General features: G+C 39.9%; 1 protein-coding gene across 2 annotated transcripts; it reads left to right on the top strand.

Annotated features, from left to right (window-relative positions):
- The first annotated feature begins 119 nt into the window (after positions 1-119).
- On the top strand, positions 120-19,731 carry LOC139530219 (troponin I, fast skeletal muscle-like). 2 transcript variants are annotated; one of them, XM_071326426.1, is made up of 7 exons: positions 120-157; positions 10,958-10,994; positions 14,158-14,194; positions 14,357-14,485; positions 16,220-16,309; positions 16,425-16,598; positions 18,922-19,731. In XM_071326426.1, exons 2-7 carry the CDS (start codon positions 10,987-10,989, stop codon positions 19,006-19,008), a joined length of 525 nt encoding a protein of 174 aa, XP_071182527.1. In that variant the 5' UTR covers positions 120-157; positions 10,958-10,986; the 3' UTR covers positions 19,009-19,731. The 2 variants fall into 2 exon arrangements, with proteins under 2 accessions (XP_071182527.1, XP_071182526.1); XM_071326425.1 differs by lacking the exons at positions 120-157; positions 10,958-10,994 and having other exon boundaries at positions 14,144-14,194.
- The last annotated feature ends 260 nt before the right edge of the window (positions 19,732-19,991 follow it).

The raw sequence follows: 19,991 nt of genomic DNA, 5'->3' as shown, positions 1-19,991 counted from the left end.
TAAAAGTAACACATTGACTAAGCAATTTTATGTTTTCAAAATCAGAGTTAAATTGTTTCAAATGAGCTTTCCCGTCTACATTGCCATTTACTGTAATTTATTACTTTCCTACTCTCAACAGAAACAGTCCCTTAATCAGCAGATGGAGTCTTCAGTGGTAAGTGTCTATATATTGAGGATATCTATTTATTCTCCAACCATCACATCTCCCACCATCTCACCATCATCATTTGGGGCGGCAGGTAGCCTAGTGTTTGGATCTTCGAGCCAGTAACCGAAAGGTTGCTAGATTGAATCCCTGAGCTGACACGGTATAAATCTGTTGTTCTGCCCCTGAACAAGGCAGGGCCTTCATTGTAAATAAGAATGTGTTCTTAACTGACTTGCCTAGTTAAACAATGGTTAAATACATTTTTAAAAATCACATAAATATGTTTTACATTTAGCAGACGTTGTTATCCAGAGCGATTTACAGGAGCAATTAGCGTTAAGTGCTCAAGGGAAAATCTATTTTATTTTTTATCTCCCCTAGTCAGCTCGAGGATTCGACCCAACAACCTTGCAGTTACTGGCCCAATGCTCTTAACCAGGGTGGCGGGCAGCCTAACTGTTATGTCAGTTCACATGCATATTATATTCTCAGAAAGAGTTGTTTTAATATTAGGCCAATGCTTATCTCTTTATCAAGATTGTACAAAAATGTAGAGTTGAACTATCCGATCTGCACTGTAATTATGTAACTCATCAAAGCTTAAATAAACAAGCAATAAAACTAGAATAACAATCTTGAAGGGTTGGTTATTTATATGCATGGAGGTTAGGTTGTGGCTAGAGTTTCAGCAGCTTGCTGAACCATTGGTCTGGAGTGGGACTCCGTTCCAATTTCCTAAAGAGAAATGCAGAGTTTTGCTGACCCATCATAGAAACCCATTAAAACCCTCAGAGCATTTCAGTTGCCTGTCCCAGTCCCAAGCGTGTGTCCTGCTTGATCGCCAGCCTTCTCTAATAGGTGAGAACCTCTCACCTGTCTATCCTGACTCTATCTGCTCTCTGTTCTCGGCTTGGTTAAGCATGACAGGATTTCAGCAACTCCACCGGCTCTCCCGTTCTGGATTAGCACAACTTTTTCTATTTGGAAACCCTGCAATCAGCTGCACACGTGAGATCAGACCATGTGTCTCTCTATGTGCAAAATGACTTGTTCAAATTGGTATATATAAAGCTTGGATGATAAAGTAACTAGGACATAGTCCTGTCACAACACACATATTATAGAGCATGAATGACTTTGCTCACTTGTCTTTTAGTCATAAAATTGATAAGCCATCCATGTATGCCTCATACCTGTTGATGTAAACCTACTGTACCTGAATACATATTCAGCTATTGCGATAATAGAGAAAGAGACACACTTTATTGCCATTGTGATTGTGTGAGTTGATTTGAACTAACCTACTGTATGTGATTTAATTTGCATGTTAGACTGTTTAATATTATTATTGCAGAGCTGCATTGTGCTATGATGTTTTTGTTTTTTAATTGAAAGGTGGCATGACTGCAATAGCTATGTATTTTATATTGAGCATGTCCTATTAGTATTCCACATTTACCATGTGTAGAGGGCATTAGAAGTATTGACCCTGACAAGCAAATTGGTCTTCCTAACATATGCAGCATCATACACTCCATACATAATTAAAATTTGTAAGCACATTTAAAAGAAAATGTGGCTCTACTCTCCAGCATTTTGGATTTGAGGTACAATGTTTCATTTGAGGGTATTTTCATAAATATATATTTGATCATTTAGAAATATAAGCACTTTATGTATCTAGTCCCCCCCAACTGAATATGTAGGTTTTTTTCATAAGTATTTGAACAAATTCACTTACAGTGTATTAAAGTAGTTCAAAGTTTAGTATTTGGTCCCATATTCCGAGCATGCAATGACCACATGAAGCTTGTGTCTCTACAAACTTTTTGGATATATTTGCAGTTTGTTTTGGTTGTGTTTCGAATTATGTTTTGCCCAATAGGATTATTGTAAATTTGAATAGAAGATGTTTCTGAACACTTCTACATTAATGTTGATGCTACCACGATTATGGATAATCATGAATAAATAGTGAATAATGATGAGTGAGAAAGTTAAAGGGAACAAAGATTATACCCACCCAAAAAGACTAACCTGTAACCGTTTCCAATAACCAAGAAAGTTAGCATGTTTTTACCTTTCTCAATCATCATTATTCATTATTCATTTATGATTATCTGTAATCATGGTAGCATCCACACTAATGTAGAAATGTTCAGAAACAACTTATATTGTTAAAAGTGACAATAAAAGTTACTCCAAAATGCATTTATAATGGGCACAACGAAATCCAAAACTCAACCAAACAAACTTCAAATGCATCCAAAAAGTGTGTGGAGTCACAGGCTTGATGTAGACATTGTGTGCTAGGAATATGACCAAATACTAAACTTTGACTAATTGAATACACTAAGTGAATTTCTCCAAATACTTATGACACCTTCAAATGGGGGGACTAGACATATTCATTTCTAGGAAAATAAAAGTTGATATTCTGTACTTTCACCTCATAAAACATATTATCGAAAACCAAAATGCCTGAGTATGGAGCCAAGTTAAACGTGTCACCTTCAATCGCCAAACAAATATGTAGGGGAGTGTATATTATTTAAACCTGGAATTCATTTAGAAAAATGAAGTCATACAGGGGAAAAAACTGCTGGGTAAAACATGGTGATCTCATTTAATACGTTTGTTTGAGTTCCATATACTCTGGAATATAGTGTTACATGTATCATATTCTTTCCAATTTTGTGACTGACGTGACCGAATCAGATTCCAATTCTGGAGAACATCGCTGTCTGATGAAGTGTAGCAAATTCTTGGGGACATTGCCAGCTATTTGATATATGAACTGTTGATGTGACATTCGGAAACCAGACTCCTACACAAGCAATTTGTTTAGAAAGCTACAGTGCCTTCAGAAAGTATTCATACCCCTTGACTTTTTCCACATTTTGTTGTGTTACAGCCTAAATTTAAAATGGATTAAATGTAGATTTTGTGTCACTGGCTTAACACACCCATAATGTGAAAGTGGAAATATGTTTTTCATTTTCAAATTTTTATTAGTTAAAAATAAAAAGCTGAAATGTCTTGAGTCAATAAGGATTCAACCACATTGTTGTGGCAAGCCTATATATGTTCAGAATTAAAAATGTGCTTATCAAGTCACATAATAAGTTGCATGGACTCACTCTGTGTGAAACAATAGTGTTTAACATTATTTTTGACTACCTCATTGACTACCTCATCTCTGTACCCCACACAAACAATTATCTGTAAGGTCCTTCAGTCACGTAGTGAATTTCCAACACAGATTTAACCACAAAGACCTGGGAAATGTTCTAAAGCCTCGCAAAGAAGAGCACCTATTGGTAGATGTGTAAAAAAACAAAACAGACATTGAATATCCCCTTGAGCATGGTTAAGTTTTTTATTACACTTTAGCTGGTGTATCAATACACCCAGTCACTACAAAGATACAGTCGTACTTCCTAACTCAGTTGCCAGAGAGGAAGGAAAGTTCTCAGGGATTTAGTAACTTTAAAACAGTTAAGGAGTTTAATGGCTGTGATAGGAGAAAACTGAGGATGGCTCATCAACATTGTAGTTACTCCACAATACTAACCTAAATGTCAGAGTGAAAAGAAAGAAGCCTCTTCAGAATATTCCAAAACATGCATCTGTTTGCAATAAGGCACTAAACATCTAGTCAAATGGCTACCCAGACTATTCACATTATCCTCCCCTCTCCACACCACTGACACTCTCTGTTGTCATCAATGCATAGTCACTTTAATTAACTCTACCTACATGTACATACTACCTCAACTAACCGGTGTCCCCTTACATTGACTCTGTACCAGCACCCAGCGGTATATATTGTTATTTTTTACTATTCCTCTTTATTTACATGTTACTTTTAACTCTTATTCTTATCTGTATTTTTTGGGAACTGCACTGTCGGTTAGGGGCTCGTAAATAAGCATTTCACTGTAAGGTCTACACCTGTTGTAATCGACGCATGCGACTAATAACATTTGATTTGATTTGAAGTACAAAGGAAAAAAACGGGGCAAAGAAATTAACTATACAATCTGAATACAAAGCATTATGTTTCGGCCAAATCCAACACATCACTGAGTACCACTCTTCATATTTTCAAGACTGGTGGTGGCTGCATCATGTTATGGGTATGCTTGTCATCGGAATAGAGCTAAGCACAGGCAATACCCAAGAGGAAAACCTTATTCAGTGTGCTTTCCAACTGACACTGGGAGACAAATTCACCTTTCAGCAGGACAATATCCTTAAACACAAGGCCAAATATACACTGGAGTTGCTAACTGTACCAAGATGACATTGAATGTTCCTGAGTGAACTACTATCATATTTGGACGGCATTTTCCTCCCCAAACTATCAGAACCAGATCAGCTGCTTCGCAATTCTCGTTTTACACATGAGGAAGTGTTAGTAGCTATTAAGTCCATGCCTGCTAATAAATCCCCAGGCCCAGATGGCTTCCCAGTCTAATTTTACAAGCAGTCCTGGCCAGAACTATGTCCTATATTTATGGCTATGATAGACAACTTTTGTACTAAGGGAATTTTGCCTGATTCTATGAATAGAGCTTGTATCACTGTCTTGCTTAAAAGTGGAAAGACCCATTAGAATGCTCTTCATTTTAAGTTTGTTGAATTTTGATTATAAAGTGATTACTAAATTGATAGCCAGATGACTAGAGTCCCTATTACACTCGCTTATTAAACCCGACCAAACAGGATTTATAAAAAAAAAAGGGTATTTATCGGATAAAGTCAGGACTGTTTGACGTTATCGACCACTTAAATGAGTATAAGACTCCTATACTGTTGTCAAAGCAGCAGCTACTCTTCCTGGTGTCCAGCAAAATTAAGGCAGTTTAAGGAATTTCCTCTTTTCTATTCTGCAAACATTTTATACATGAGCTAATTTCTTGAAATGGGTCAAATCGATTCATACCAGTCCCAGAGCTATGGTCTCCACTAATGGTTTAAGGTCACAACAACTCCCACTGAGTGGGGGCAAGGCTGTCCTCTGTCTCCCCTCCTCCTTCGATGGCTGTAGAACCATTGGCAGAGTCCATACGTTCCAATGAGAGGATCAGAGTTCCCTCTATTACTCATCAGCTACAGTATCTTTATACGCAAATAATATGATATTGCATGTTGTTAACCCAATGAACTCTATTCCACATATCTTTGATATTCTTGCCCAATTTGGTAAATTCTCTGGCTACAAAGCAAATCTAATGCTTGTTTTTTAAATAGCCAGCTATCAGATGAGTTGAGTTTAGTCTGCCCTTTCTCTTGGAAACCAAATGGATAGAAATATCTGGGAATAAATGTTACCACAGACATAAAGAATCTGTTTAAAGAATTTAACACTCCCCTCGTTAGCAAAATTAAAGAAGACCTGATCAGTTTCTCCACTCTCCCAGTAACAATGATTGGATGGATTAACATAATCAGGATGTTTTTATGGTGCAACAAAAAAACGCAGAATTAAGTACTCTACTCTGGTCAAACCCGAGTCTATGGGGGTTCTGGGTCTGCCCAATTCCAACTTTACTATTGGTCAGCCCAAACTTGCAATTTGCTGTCCTGGACTTTGGGCAGACTGTACTCCCTATGGGTTCAGATTGAATTTACCTCTGAAGATATTTGTGATAACAGTAAGACCTTCACTATGTACAACACATTAATGGCATGGGTAGACTGTAGAAAACACTTGGGTATTTCAAACACCTGCTCCTATTTCTTCTAACCCTGAGTTGACAAATGTGTCTCTAAAAGGTCGGCCTTCATAATTGATGCTTATGGGGTCTTATGAGGCATTGTATGCTGCTGAGGGGAGGACGGCCATAATAATGTCTCTAACGGAGCGAATGGAATGGCATCAAACCCATGGAAACCATATGTTTGATGTATTTGATACCATTTCACTCATTCCGCTCCAGCCATTACCACGAGCCCGTCCTTCCCAATTAAGGTGCCACCAACCTTCTAGTGGCTTGCGAAAGTATTCACCCCCCTTGGCATTATTCCTATTTTGTTACCTTACAATCTGGAATTATTATTATTATTTTTTTAGATTTGTATCATTTGATTTACATAACATGTCAACCACTTTGTAGATGCAAAATATTGTTTTGTGTAAAACAAACAAGAAATTAGACAAAAAAACAGAAAACTTGAGCGTGCATAACTATTCACCCCCCCCCCCCCAAAGTCAATACTTTGTAGAGCCACCTTTTGCAGCAACTACAGCTGCCAGGCTATTGGAATATGTCTCTATAAGCTTGGCACATATAGCCACTGGGATTTTTGCCCATTCTTCAAGGCAAAACTGCTCCAGCTCCTTCAAGTTGGATGGGTTCCGCTGGTATACAGCAATCTTTAAGTCATACCACAGATTCTCAGTTGGACTGAGGTCGGGGCTTTGACTAGGCCATTCCAAGTCATTTAAATGTTTCCCCTTAAACCACTCAAGTGTTGCTTTAGCAGTATGCTTAGGGTCATTGTCCTGCTGGAAGGTGAACCTCCGTCCCAGTCTCAAATCTCTGGAAGACAGAGAATTTCCTTGTATTTAGTGCCATCCATCAATCCTTCAATTCTGACCAGTTTCCCAGTCCCTGCCGATGAAAAACATCCCCACAGCATGATGCTGCCACCACCATGCTTTACTGTGGGGATGGTGTTCTCGGGTGATGAGAGGTGTTGGGTTTGCGCCAGACATAGTGTTTTCCTTGATGGCCAAAAAGCTCAATTTTAGTCTCATTTGACCAGGGGAGTCTCCCACATGCCTTTTGGCGAACACCAAACGTGTTTGCTTATTTTTTTCTTTAAGCAATGGCTTTTTTTCTGGCCACTCTTCTGTAAAGCCCAGTTCTGTGGAGTGTACGGCATAAAGTAGTCCTAAGGACAGATACTCCAATCTCCGCTGTGGAGCTTTGCAGCTCCTTCAGGGTAATCTTTAGTCTCTTTGTTGCCTCTCTGATTAATGCCCTTCTTGCCTGGTCTGTGAGTTTTGGTGGGCGGCCCTCTCTCTTGGCAGGTTTGTTGGGGTGCCATATTCTTTCCATTTTATAATAACGGATTTAATGGTGCTCCATGGGATGTTCAAAGTTTCAGATATCTTTTTATAACCCAACTCTGATCCACTACCCACTTACTAGTCCCAATATTAAAGAAACTAACTACAAATTCATCTTAAAGCTGTATTTTACTCCTGTTTAATTAAACCGTATGTTCCCAGACACTTCACCAAATTGCCTGAAATGTAAGGCTGAGAAAGGAACTTTTTTAGCAGTGCGATAAACAAATGGATTTCTGGCACTCTATTCATACAACTAGTCAGACAGATTATTTAAATACAGAATGGTACAATCCCCAAGCCTTTACCTTGTTAATTACATGCTTGTTTCAGACAAGGTTGCTGATAACTATTTCTACTTTGCAAAGAAACGTATTCTTGTGTGTTGGAAGATTACATCCCACCAACTGAACATTGCCATTTGTGTAGCTTCAATGCGTCTTACAGAAGTGTATGAGTTCCCTAAAAAACTATGTAAATTGTTGGGATGCAATAAGGTGGTATACTTTATGATAATATGTAATAAATAACTGTAATATTATAGAAGAATTTGTGAAAAAAAATGCAGTGTGTGAACTTAACATGATGAACAGGAATGACGTTTACTCTCACGGGTGGTCAATAAGATCTATCGGAAAGCCATGCCCTTAACTTTTTCGGGATCGTTGTCCCTTCCACGGATCCATACATTTCAAAGTGTTTCCTTTCAAATCGTACCAAGAATATGCATATCCTTGCTTCAGGGCCTGAGCTACAGGCAGTTAGATTTGGGTATGTCATTTTAGGCGGAAATTGAAAAAAGGGGGCGGAACCTTAAGAGGTTTTAAGGACAATAGCGGGGAACATACACAATAAAAAAAAATGCTGGGTTAAAACCAACCCAATTTGGGCTATTTGGTAAACCAGCGCTGGGTAAATATTGGACAGAAGTAATGGACAGAACGGTTATTTTTACCCAGCCAGTTGGGTTGCGTGAATAACCCAACATGTTGGGTTGTTGAAATTACCCAAACACGGGTTAATTTAACCATTGGTTGGGTATTTTTTACTTTCATGCTGGGTTAACCATGCAGCTGTTTTTTTAACGTAATCTTTAGGTTATTTTCAAGAGGCGTAGCTTATTAATAGAACAAAGCTCTTCAAAAGTGTCCAGCATCCTGAGACCCAGCAAGTACCCCTATTTGAAATTGTATCTACATTTATAGTACTTGTTTGGATTTACTCTGAAAATATATCTGTATTAACAACATTAACAGTATTTTGAAATTATATCTGCTGCCATCTACTGCTAAGTTGTAATACTAAGGCCTAGATTCAAATCAGATCCAGCATTAACTGGCGATAGCAGACAGTCGCATAGCGGATATTTTGCGGTGTCAGAGGTGGAACTGTGTTAGAGCCATCAAATTTGTGAGCAGCTGCCCCTGTGATCATTGTCCAGAAGCCACATTCGCCCCACTCGTAGGTGTAATTCCGGTAGCTACTTGTGGATATGACAGCTCTAACGAAGTTTCACCTCCGACACCTCCAAAACAACCACTATTGCAGATGTTGGCTGAAGATCCTATTGAATCGAGCCCTAACTGTACTTTATATATTATGTGCATGTGATAGTCTTTCTGTTTATTTTCTGTTTGTCTTTATAATTGTTATAAAAACATATATATATAGTATATAAAGAAAAGGATAAAATTCAATTGCACCATTGGCAATATTCAAGCAAGTTTAAGTCGTGATCTTATCTGTTACATGACAAAGCACAATGTTACATCTTGTATTTTTTATTTTAGTCGTGATCTTATCTGTTACATGACAAAGCACAATGTTACATCTTGTATTTTGGCAATATTCAAGCAAGTTTAAGTCGTGATCTTATCTGTTACATGACAAAGCACAATGTTACATCTTGTATTTTTTATTTTAGTCGTGATCTTATCTGTTACATGACAAAGCACAATGTTACATCTTGTATTTTTTATTTTATTTAACCATTACTTAACTAGGCAAGTCAGTTAAGAACAAATTCTTATTTACAATGACGGCCTACCAAAAGGCAAAAGGCCTCCTATGGGGAAAGGGGCTTTGATACATTTTAAAAATAAATAAATACATTATATCAGACAAAACACACATCACGACAAGAGAGACATCACAACACTACATAAAAAGAGACCTAAGACGGCAACATAGCAAGGCAGCAACACATGACAACACAGCATGGTAGCAACACAACATGACAACCACATGGTAGCAACACAACATGGTAGCAGCACAAAACATGGTACAAAAATTATTGGGCACAGACAACAGCACAAAGGGAAAGAAGGTAGAGACAACAATACATCACGCAAAGCAGCCACAACTGTCAGTTAGAGTGTCCATGACTGAGTCTTTGAATGAAGAGATTGAGATAAAACTGTCCAGTTTGAGTGTTTGTTGCAGCTCATTCCAGTCGCCAGCTGCAGCAAACTGAAAAGATAAGCGACCCAGGGATGTGTGTGCTTTGGGGACCTTTAACAGAATGTGACTGGCAGAACGGGTGTTGTATGTGGAGGATGAGGGCTGCAGTAGATATCTCAGATAGGGGGGAGTGAGGCCTAAGAGGGTTTTATAAATAAGCATCAACCAGTGGGTCTTGTGACGGATATACAGAGATGACCAGTTTACAGAGGAGTATAGAGTGCAGTGATGTGTCCTATAAGGAGCTTGGTAGCAAATCTGATGGCGAATGGTAAAGAACATCTAACTGCTCGAGAGCACCCTTACCTGCCGATCTATAAAGTATGTCTCTGTAATCTTGCATGGGTAGGATGGTCATCTGAATCAGGGTTAGTTTGGCAGCTGGGGTGAAAGAGGAGCGATTACGATAGAGGAAACCAAGTGTAGATTTAACTTTATCTTGGAGCTTTGATATGTGCTGAGAGAAGGACAGTGTACCATATAGCCATACTCCCAGGTACTTGTATGAGGTGACTACCTCAAGCTAAACCCTCAGAGGTAGTAATCACACCAGTGGGGAGAGGGGCATTCTTCCTTCTTGTTCAGAACAAGGTTAAGGGTAGAGAAAGTTTGTTGGACACTAAGAAAGCTTTGTTGTAGAGCATTTAACACAAAATCCGGGGAGGGGCCAGCTGAATATAAGACTGTATCATCTGCATATAAATGGATGAGAGAGCTTCCTACTGCCTGAGCTATGTTGTTGATGTGAATTGAGATGAGCGTGTGGCCTAGGATTGAGCCTTGGTGTACTCCCTTGGTGACAGGCTTTATATACTGCACTCTTTGAGAGAGGTAGTTAGCAAACCAGGTCAAAGACACCAATATTCCTTAGCCGGCCCACAAGAATGTAATGGTCTACCGTATCAAACGTTTTGGCCAAGTCAATAAAAATAGCAGCACAACATTTCTTAGAATCAAGAGCAATTGTGACATCAATGAGGACCTGTAAGGTTGGAGTGACACATCCATAACCTGAGGGGAAACCAGGTTGCATACCAAAGAGAATACTATAAACATCAAGAAAGCCAGTCTGTTGATTATTGACAAGTTTTTCCAACACTTTTGATAAACATCTCATTCATTGAAGTCAATTATTTTTGGTCAAAGATTGCTATTGGTATTCAAATGCTTTTCGAAAAAAGAAAAGGTTGTCAACAGTACAAAATTATTTGCAAGTGAACTGTATATTCTGTGAGTTTTTTACATTGTTGTATTGTTTGCTTCAGAACCCTTTGGAAAGAAACAAGAGTCCAAGATGTCTGAGTAAGTTCCAATATGTTTTTATGATATCAGTATACAGTCGTAAGCGGAAGTTTACATGCACCTTAGCCAAATACATTTAAACTCAGTTTTTCACAATTCCTGACATTTAATCCCAGTAAAAATTCCCTGTTTTAGGTCAGTTAGGATCACCACTTTATTTTAAGAATGTGAAATATCAGAATAATAGTAGAGGGAAAGATTTATGTCAGTTTTTATTTCTTTCATCACATTCCCAGTGGGTCAGAAGTTTAATACACTCAATTAGTATTTGGTAGCATTGCCTTCAAATTGTTTAACTTGGGTCAAACGTTTTGGGGATCCTCCCACAAGCTTCCCACAATAAGTTGGGTGAAATTTGGCCCATTCCTCCTGACAGAGCTGGTGTAACTGGGTCAGGTTTGTAGGCCTCCTTGCTCGCACACGCTTTCTGCAGTTCTGCCCACACATTTTCTATGTGGACTGATGTCGGCACTCCAATACCTTGACTTTGTTGTCCAAAAGCCATTTTGCCACAACTTTGGAAGTATGCGTAGGGTCATTGTCCATTTGGAAGACCATTTGCGACCAAGCTTTAACTTCCTGACTGATCTCTTTATCCTCCTCTCCACCCTCTCCGAGCTGGGCATCTCCGGCGCGGCCCACGCTTGGATTGCGTCCTACCTGACAGGTCGCTCCTACCAGGTGGCGTGGCGAGAATCTGTCTCCGCACCACGTGCTCTCACCACTGGTGTCCCCCAGGGCTCTGTTCTAGGCCCTCTCCTATTCTCGCTATACACCAAGTCACTTGGCTCTGTCATATCCTCACATGGTCTCTCCTATCATTGCTATGCAGACGACACACAATTAATCTTCTCCTTTCCCCCCTCTGATAACCAGGTGGTGAATCGCATCTCTGCATGTCTGGCAGACATATCAGTGTGGATGACGGATCACCACCTCAAGCTGAACCTCGGCAAGACGGAGCTGCTCTTCCTCCCGGGGAAGGACTGCCCGTTCCATGATCTCGCCATCACGGTTGACAACTCCATTGTGTCCTCCTCCCAGAGTGCTAAGAACCTTGGCGTGATCCTGGACAACACCCTGTCGTTCTCAACTAACATCAAGGCGGTGACCCGTTCCTGTAGGTTCATGCTCTACAACATTCGCAGAGTACGACCCTGCCTCACGCAGGAAGCGGCGCAGGTCCTAATCCAGGCACTTGTCATCTCCCGTCTGGATTACTGCAACTCGCTGTTGGCTGGGCTCCCTGCCTGTGCCATTAAACCCCTACAACTCATCCAGAACGCCGCAGCCCGTCTGGTGTTCAACTTTCCCAAGTTCTCTCACGTCACCCCGCTCCTCCGCTCTCTCCACTGGCTTCCAGTTGAAGCTCGCATCCGCTACAAGACCATGGTGCTTGCCTACGGAGCTGTGAGTGGAACGGCACCTCCGTACCTTCAGGCTCTGATCAGGCCCTACACCCAAACAAGGGCACTGCGTTCATCCACCTCTGGCCTGCTCGCCTCCCTACCTCTGAGGAAGTACAGTTCCCGCTCAGCCCAGTCAAAACTGTTCGCTGCTCTGGCACCCCAATGGTGGAACAAACTCCCTCACGACGCCAGGTCAGCGGAGTCAATCACCACCTTCCGGAGACACCTGAAACCCCACCTCTTTAAGGAATACCTAGGATAGGATAAAGTAATCCTTCTAACCCCCCCCCCTTAAAAGAGTTAGATGCACTATTGTAAAGTGGTTGTTCCACTGGATATCATAAGGTGAATGCACCAATTTGTAAGTCGCTCTGGATAAGAGCGTCTGCTAAATGACTTAAATGTAAATGTAAAATCTCTTGAGATGTTGCTTCAAAATATCCACATAATTTTCTTGTCTCATGATGCCATCTATCATATGAAGTGGAACAGTCCCTCCTGCAGCAAAGCACCCTCACAAAATAATACGGCCACCCCCGTGCTTCACGGTTGGGATGGTGTTCTTCAGCTTACAAGCCTCCTCCTTTTTCCTCTAAACATAACTATGGTCATTATGGCCAAACAATTCTATTTTAGTTTTTTTCATCAGACCAGAGTACATTTCTCCAAAAAGTACGATCTTTGTCCCCATGTGCAGTTGCAAACCGTAGTCTGTTTTTTTATGGCAGTTTTGGAGCAGTGGCTTCTTCCTTGCTGAGCGGCCTTTCAGGTTATGTTGATATAGGACTCGTTTTACTGTGGATATAGATAATTTTGAACCTGTTTCCTCCAGAATCTTCACAAGGTCCTTTGCTGTTAATCTGGGATTGATTTGCACTTTTCGCACCAAAGTACGTTAATCTCTAGGAGACAGAACGTGTCTCCTTCCTGAGCGGTATGACAGCTGCGTGGGCCCATGGTGTTTATACTTGTGTACTATTGTTTGTACAGGTGAACGTGGTACCTTCAGGTGTTTGGAAATTGCTCCTAAGGGTGAACCAGACTGTGGAGGTCTGCAATTTTTTTTCTTAGATCTTGGCTGATTTCTTTAGATTTTCCCATGATGTCAAGCAAAGAAGCACTGAATTTGAATGTAGACCTTGAAAGACATCCACAGGTACAACTCCAATTGACTCAATGACCTCATTAACCCTATCAGAAGCTTCTAAAGACATGACATCATTTTCTGGAATTTTCCAAGCTGTTTAAAGGCACAGTCAACTTAGTGTATGTGAACTTCTGACCCACTGGAATTGTGATAGTGAGTGAAATAATCTTTCTGTAAACAATTGTTGGAAAAATTACTTGTGTCATGCACAAAGTAGATGTCCTAACCGACGTGCCAAAACTATAGTTTGTTAGCAAGAAATGTGTGGTGTGGTTGACAAACGAGTTTTAATGACTCCAACCTAAGTGTAGGTAATTTTCGACTTCACCTGTATATTTTATGCCCTGTTTGAATTATATTAACATCACCTTTATATTGGTGTTCATCTATGTAATATCCTCCTATTAGAGGAGAGATGCTCAATGTGGAAAAGGAAATATAGTATTCACTCTAATTATGATATCATCTTCAGGATCTTGGGCATCCATGGAAATCAAGAAACTGCCATTTTTTTTAATTAATGGTTAGAAACTCATCTTTACCTCCCCAGTGTCAGAAATGTGTACCTTTCTGGAAAATTCACACGTCTTTTCATGAACTATTTTAGGAAAAAAATGCCATCGAGTCGCAAGCATCATCTGAAGGTAAATGGTCACTAGTAACATTGAATTGTTATTTTTGTAATGAAACTTAATCTTGAGCAAAATATATTATATTATTATTATTATAAAAGTCTCTGTGTGTTGTGTATTCCCCTGTTAACCATAATCCAGTTGTGTCACTATTCATGCTTCTCTCTCCTCCAGAGCGTGATGCTCCAGATTGCTAAGGACTTGCTAGAGGCAGAGGCCATAGAGGCAGTGGAAGAGAAAAAAAGGTACATGGAAGAGAACTGCCCCGCATTGGACCTGCCTGGGTCATTGGTGGAACTGCAGGTACAGTATCACCAATAGTTGAAAACACCAGTGTTTACCATAGCTTCACAAAGCAGTGCTTAAACAGCTGTTCATAACGGTCCAATGCAGGCATGATTTATGGGTAATAATTAAGTACTTTACTGTGATTGTTTTCAAATACAATGGTCAAAAGGAAACAAAAATAGCTTCTTAGCAAAGAACAATTTCTTTTTTTGCGAGAACTGTGTTGGAGTGGTCTGAGTGGGGAGGGCAGAGAGGCAGAGAGGTTTGGAACTCTCTTATCGGTCTGTTAATTCATGTAGTATATCAGGCCAAAACTCCATCCCACCAAAACAGGATGAAATTTCATGTGGTCTTACACTTAAGCATTAGCCCCTTTTCCCCCCCAATTTTCACCTAAAATGACATACCCACATCAAACTGCCTGTAGCTCAGGCCCTGAAGCAAGGATATACATATTATTGGTACCATTTGAAAGGAAACACTTTGAAGTTTATGGAAATGTGAAAGGAATGTAGTAGAATATAACACAATAGATCTGGTAAAAGATAATACAAAGAAAAAAAAAAACGTTCTTTTGTATTTTTTTTGTACAATCATCTTTGAAATGCAATAGAAAGGCCTTAATGTACTATTCCAGCCCAAGTGCAATTTAGATTTTGGGCAGTAGATGGCATCAGTGTATATGCAAAGTTTTAGACTGATCCAATGACCATTGCATTTCTGTTAAAAATGATGTATCAAGACTGCCCAAATGTGCCTAATTTGTTTATTAATAACTTTTCATTTTCAAAATTGTGCACTCTCCTCAAACAATAGTATGGTGTTCTTTCACTGTAATAGCTACTGTAAATTGGACAGTGCAGTTAGATTAACAAGAATTTAAGCTTTCTGCCCATTACAGATACGTCTATGCCCTGGGAAATGTTCTTGTTACTTACAACCTCATGCTAATCGCATTAGCCTACATTAGCTGAACCGTCCCGAGGAGGGGACACCGATCCCAAATAAATTTTAAAGGGAATTATCATAATTTTCACAATTTTACAGTATTATTCCAACCTCATTGTGTGGAAATATACACTGAGTGTACAAAACATTATGAACACCTTCCTAATATTGAGTTGCACTCCCTTCTGCCCTCAGAACAGCCTCAATTTGTCAGTGCATGGACTGTGTCGAAGGTGTCAAAAGCACTCCACAGGGATGCTGGCCCATGTTGACTCCATGCTTCCCACAGTTGCGTCAAGTTGGCTGGATGTCCTTTGGGTGGTGGACCATTCTTGATATACACAGGGAAACTGTTGAGCATCAAAAACCCAGCAGCATTGCAGTTCTTGACACACTCAAACCGGTGCGCCTGTCACCTACAACCATACCCGGTTCAAAGCACTTAAATCTTTTGTCTAGCACATTCACGCTCTGAATGGCACATATACATAATCCATGTCTCAATTGTCTCAAGGCTTAAAAGTCCTTTAACCTGTCTCCTCTCCTTCATCTACACTGATTGAAGTGGATTTAATAAGTGACATCAATAAGGGATCCTAGCATTCACCTGGTCAGTCTATGTCATGGAAAGAGCAAGTGTTCCTAATGTTTTATACACTCTGTTTTTTTTAAACACAGGTAAATCATGTTTTTGACTGCACTGGGCCTTTAAACTGGATTTTCAATCTACGCTGTCAGTAAATTCACTGTAACCCCACAGTACTGTTGTTGAAGGTTCCTTTTGTTGATAACCAACTGCAGGAAATGTGCAAGACAATCCATCACCAGCTTGATAAAGTGGATGAGGAGAGATACGACCTGGCAGGCAAAGTGGGCAAGTGTGACAAAGAGGTATTTTCATCCAGTTGAGGTCGATTACATTTGTTGATTTTCTCTCTTGTTTAGATTGAAGACCTGAAGATAAAAGTGCATATCTTGCGTTTTTCCTGATCTTTTCTCTTTACAGATTGATGATTTGAGGATTAAAGTGGTTGAGATCCAGGGCATTAAGAAGCCAGCCCTGAAGAAAGTACGTATGTCTGCTGATGCTATGCTTCAGGCTCTGTTGGGCTCCAAGCACAAGGTGACCATGGATCTGAGATCCAATCTGAAACAAGTGAAGAAGGAAGTCAAAGAGGATGTGAGTAACATGGAGGCATAATAATGTTCAAATATACAGTGGGGAGAACAAGTATTTGATACACTGCCGATTTTGCAGGTTTTCCTACTTACAAAGCATGTAGAGGTCTGTCATTTTTATCATAGGTACACTTCAACTATGAGAGACGGAATCTAAAACAAAAATCCAGAAAATCACATTGTATGATTTTTAAGTAATTAATTTGCATTTTATTGCATGACATAAGTATTTGATACATCAGAAAAGCAGAACTTAATATTTGGTACAGAAACCTTTGTTTGCAATTACAGAGATCATACGTTTCCTGTAGTTCTTGACTAGGTTTGCACACACTGCAGCAGGGATTTTGGCCCACTCCTCCCTACAGATCTTCTCCAGATCCTTCAGGTTTCGGGGCTGTCGCTGGGCAATACGGACTTTCAGCTCCCTCCAAAGATTTTCTATTGGGTTCAGGTCTGGAGACTGGCTAGGCCACTCCAGGACCTTGAGATGCTTCTTACGGAGCCACTCCTTAGTTGCCATGGCTGTGTGCTTCGTGTCGTTGTCATGCTGGAAGACCCAGCCACGACCCATCTTCAATGCTCTTACTGAGGGAAGGAGGTTGTTGGCCAAGATCTCGCGATACATGGCCCCATCCATCCTCCCCTCAATACGGTGCAGTCGTCCTGTCCCCTTTGCAGAAAAGCATCCCCAAAGAATGATGTTTCCACCTCCATGCTTCACGGTTGGGATGGTGTTCTTGGGGTTGTACTCATACTTCTTCTTCCTCCAAACACAGCGAGTGGAGTTAGACCAAAAAGCTCTATTTTTGTCTCATCAGACCACATGACCTTCTCCCATTCCTCCTCTGGATCATCCAGATGGTCATTGGCAAACTTCAGACGGGCCTGGACATGCACTGGCTTAAGCAGGGGGACCTTGCGTGCGCTGCAGGATTTTAATCCATGACGGCGTAGTGTGTTACTAATGGTTTTCTTTGAGACTGTGGTCCCAGCTCTCTTCAGGTCATTGACCAGGTCCTGCCGTGTAGTTCTGGGCTGATCCCTCACCTTCCTCATGATCATTGATGCCCCACGAGGTGAAATCTTGCATGGAGCCCCAGACCGAGGGTGATTGACCGTCATCTTGAACTTCTTCCATTTTCTAATAATTGCGCCAACAGTTGTTTCCTTCTCACCAAGCTGCTTGCCTATTGTCCTGTAGCCCATCCCAGCCTTGTGCAGGTCTACAATTTTATCCCTGATGTCCTTACACAGCTCTCTGGTCTTGGCCATTGTGGAGAGGTTGGAATCTGTTTGATTGAGTGTGTGGACAGGTGTCTTTTATACAGGTAACGAGTTCAAACAGGTGCAGTTAATACAGGTAATGAGTGGAGAACAGGAGGGCTTCTTAAAGAAAAACTAACAGGTCTGTGAGAGCCGGAATTCTTACTGGTTGGTAGGTGATCAAATACTTATGTCATGCAATAAAATGCAAATTAATTATTTAAAAATCATACAATGTGATTTTCTGGATTTTTGTTTTAGATTCCGTCTCTCACAGTTGAAGTGTACCTATGATAAAAATGACAGACCTCTACATGCTTTGTAAGTAGGAAAACCTGCAAAATCGGCAGTGTATCAAATACTTGTTCTCCCCACTGTATATATGTACTATGGATTGATATCAGTGCATAGCCGCCGGAAGATGTTTTAAGTTGGTGGGGTACGTCTATCATCTTATTTGAGTATAGTGGCATAGAGTAGAGCAGAGGTGTTTCTAGAATTTTCACACATGGGGAAAAAGGAATCCAGACTTTTAGTAAGGTCCAGGGAAAATGTGGCATTTTAAAAACGGATTTCATGCAATTCTACATAATTTTACGTGTGGAGAAGTTACCAGAGTATGTTTTAATACCACACAAATGATCAAGTGGACAGGGTTCTACAGCTAAAGAAGCTATTGATCCTCTCTGGCTAAATTATGCTCTCTGGTGTAGTAATTTGAATGATTTGATTATATTTCTGTACAGACAGGAGTAGTTCTATAATTTTGGTTAACTGTGTTTCATTTATCAGAGGGTGCTGCAGAACCTCCAGCACCCTTACTTCCCAAGGCTATGTATCAGTGCCAATATACATTACATTTGTAGTCAATCATTTTACTCAAATCCAATTATTTTGGCACAAATATGACTTCATATTGACTAATATCATCCTATGTATTTATTTTCCTTTTATAAACCCCTTAAAGCTCAAAATAAATCATTTCCTTGACCTAAACAAATAGCTTATAGTCACTCTTGACCTGATATCTCTGCTGTAACACCCACTTTCCATTAAAGGACAAAGATACAGTTGGTGACTGGCGTAAGAACATTGACGACAAGGCCGGCATGGACGGCAGGAAGAAGATGTTTGAGGCCGCATAAACGCTATGGCAAGACCATTTCCCCTGCTTTTTTCTGTGTCTTAATAAATCAGTTGTTAGCCATGGCCGTCTTTTGTGTTGGATATATAAGGTAGTATTGTGGTTAAGTCACAGGTGGATTTGTATGACCTTGTTATCGATTTCACTGCTTCCTTTTTGTCTGTATACCCCAGACCCAGGTAATTACCTCACAGCAACTTAAACACATTTTGAAAAGCACTTACTGTATATTAAATAAATATTTCCACACTTACACCTGGAAAAGCAGTTTTATTTTGCTTGCACGTCTTCATAATGTGTGAGATTAAAAAACGGAAACTACTTATGCAGTAGACTACTTGATTTGGGTAGGATTAGTATACTATTCAATGTTATTCAATAGAAGATAATGGGCATGAAAAGCTAGGTGTGAAAAAAAACTGGAATAACTAAAGGACTTTAAACCTAGGACTTGATTTATTGGAACATATCACACACACCAAAAGGCATATTCTCTGTGCATGTACTCTTTTGCTCTCATATAATGAATAACAATTTCATGAATTAATCATTGCATAACTTTTTAAATAATATAACAATAAACTATTTATATATATTAACCAAAACCACAAGATGTCAGTGGAGCACCTGTTATCCTTGCCTCCTCTCTCCCTCTCCCGTTTCTCTCTCGTTCTCCCTCTCCCCCTGTCTCTCTATCTCTGTGTCAATCTGCTGACCTATTGAACTTGAGGTAATTATGACTCCTATAACTGGTATGGCAAATTATTATTGTGTGAGCATTTTGTGCATGGAAACTGATAGAAACATATTTAAGCTAGGATTTAATCAAATGTTGATGTTTTATCAGTACTAACACTAAAATACAACACTCATTTGATGTAAGTAATGAAGAATGAATATAGACTAACATGTTGTAACACATTTTATGAATGTCTTAATTAACTATTTACAATCTATTATTTGTAAACATTTATAAACTTTTAT

Source organism: Salvelinus alpinus, chromosome 9 (genome assembly GCF_045679555.1).
Source record: "Salvelinus alpinus chromosome 9, SLU_Salpinus.1, whole genome shotgun sequence".
NCBI lineage: Eukaryota > Metazoa > Chordata > Actinopteri > Salmoniformes > Salmonidae > Salvelinus > Salvelinus alpinus.
The sequence above is the reverse complement of the archived record's forward strand: the minus strand, read 5'-3'. Positions and strand labels throughout refer to the sequence as shown.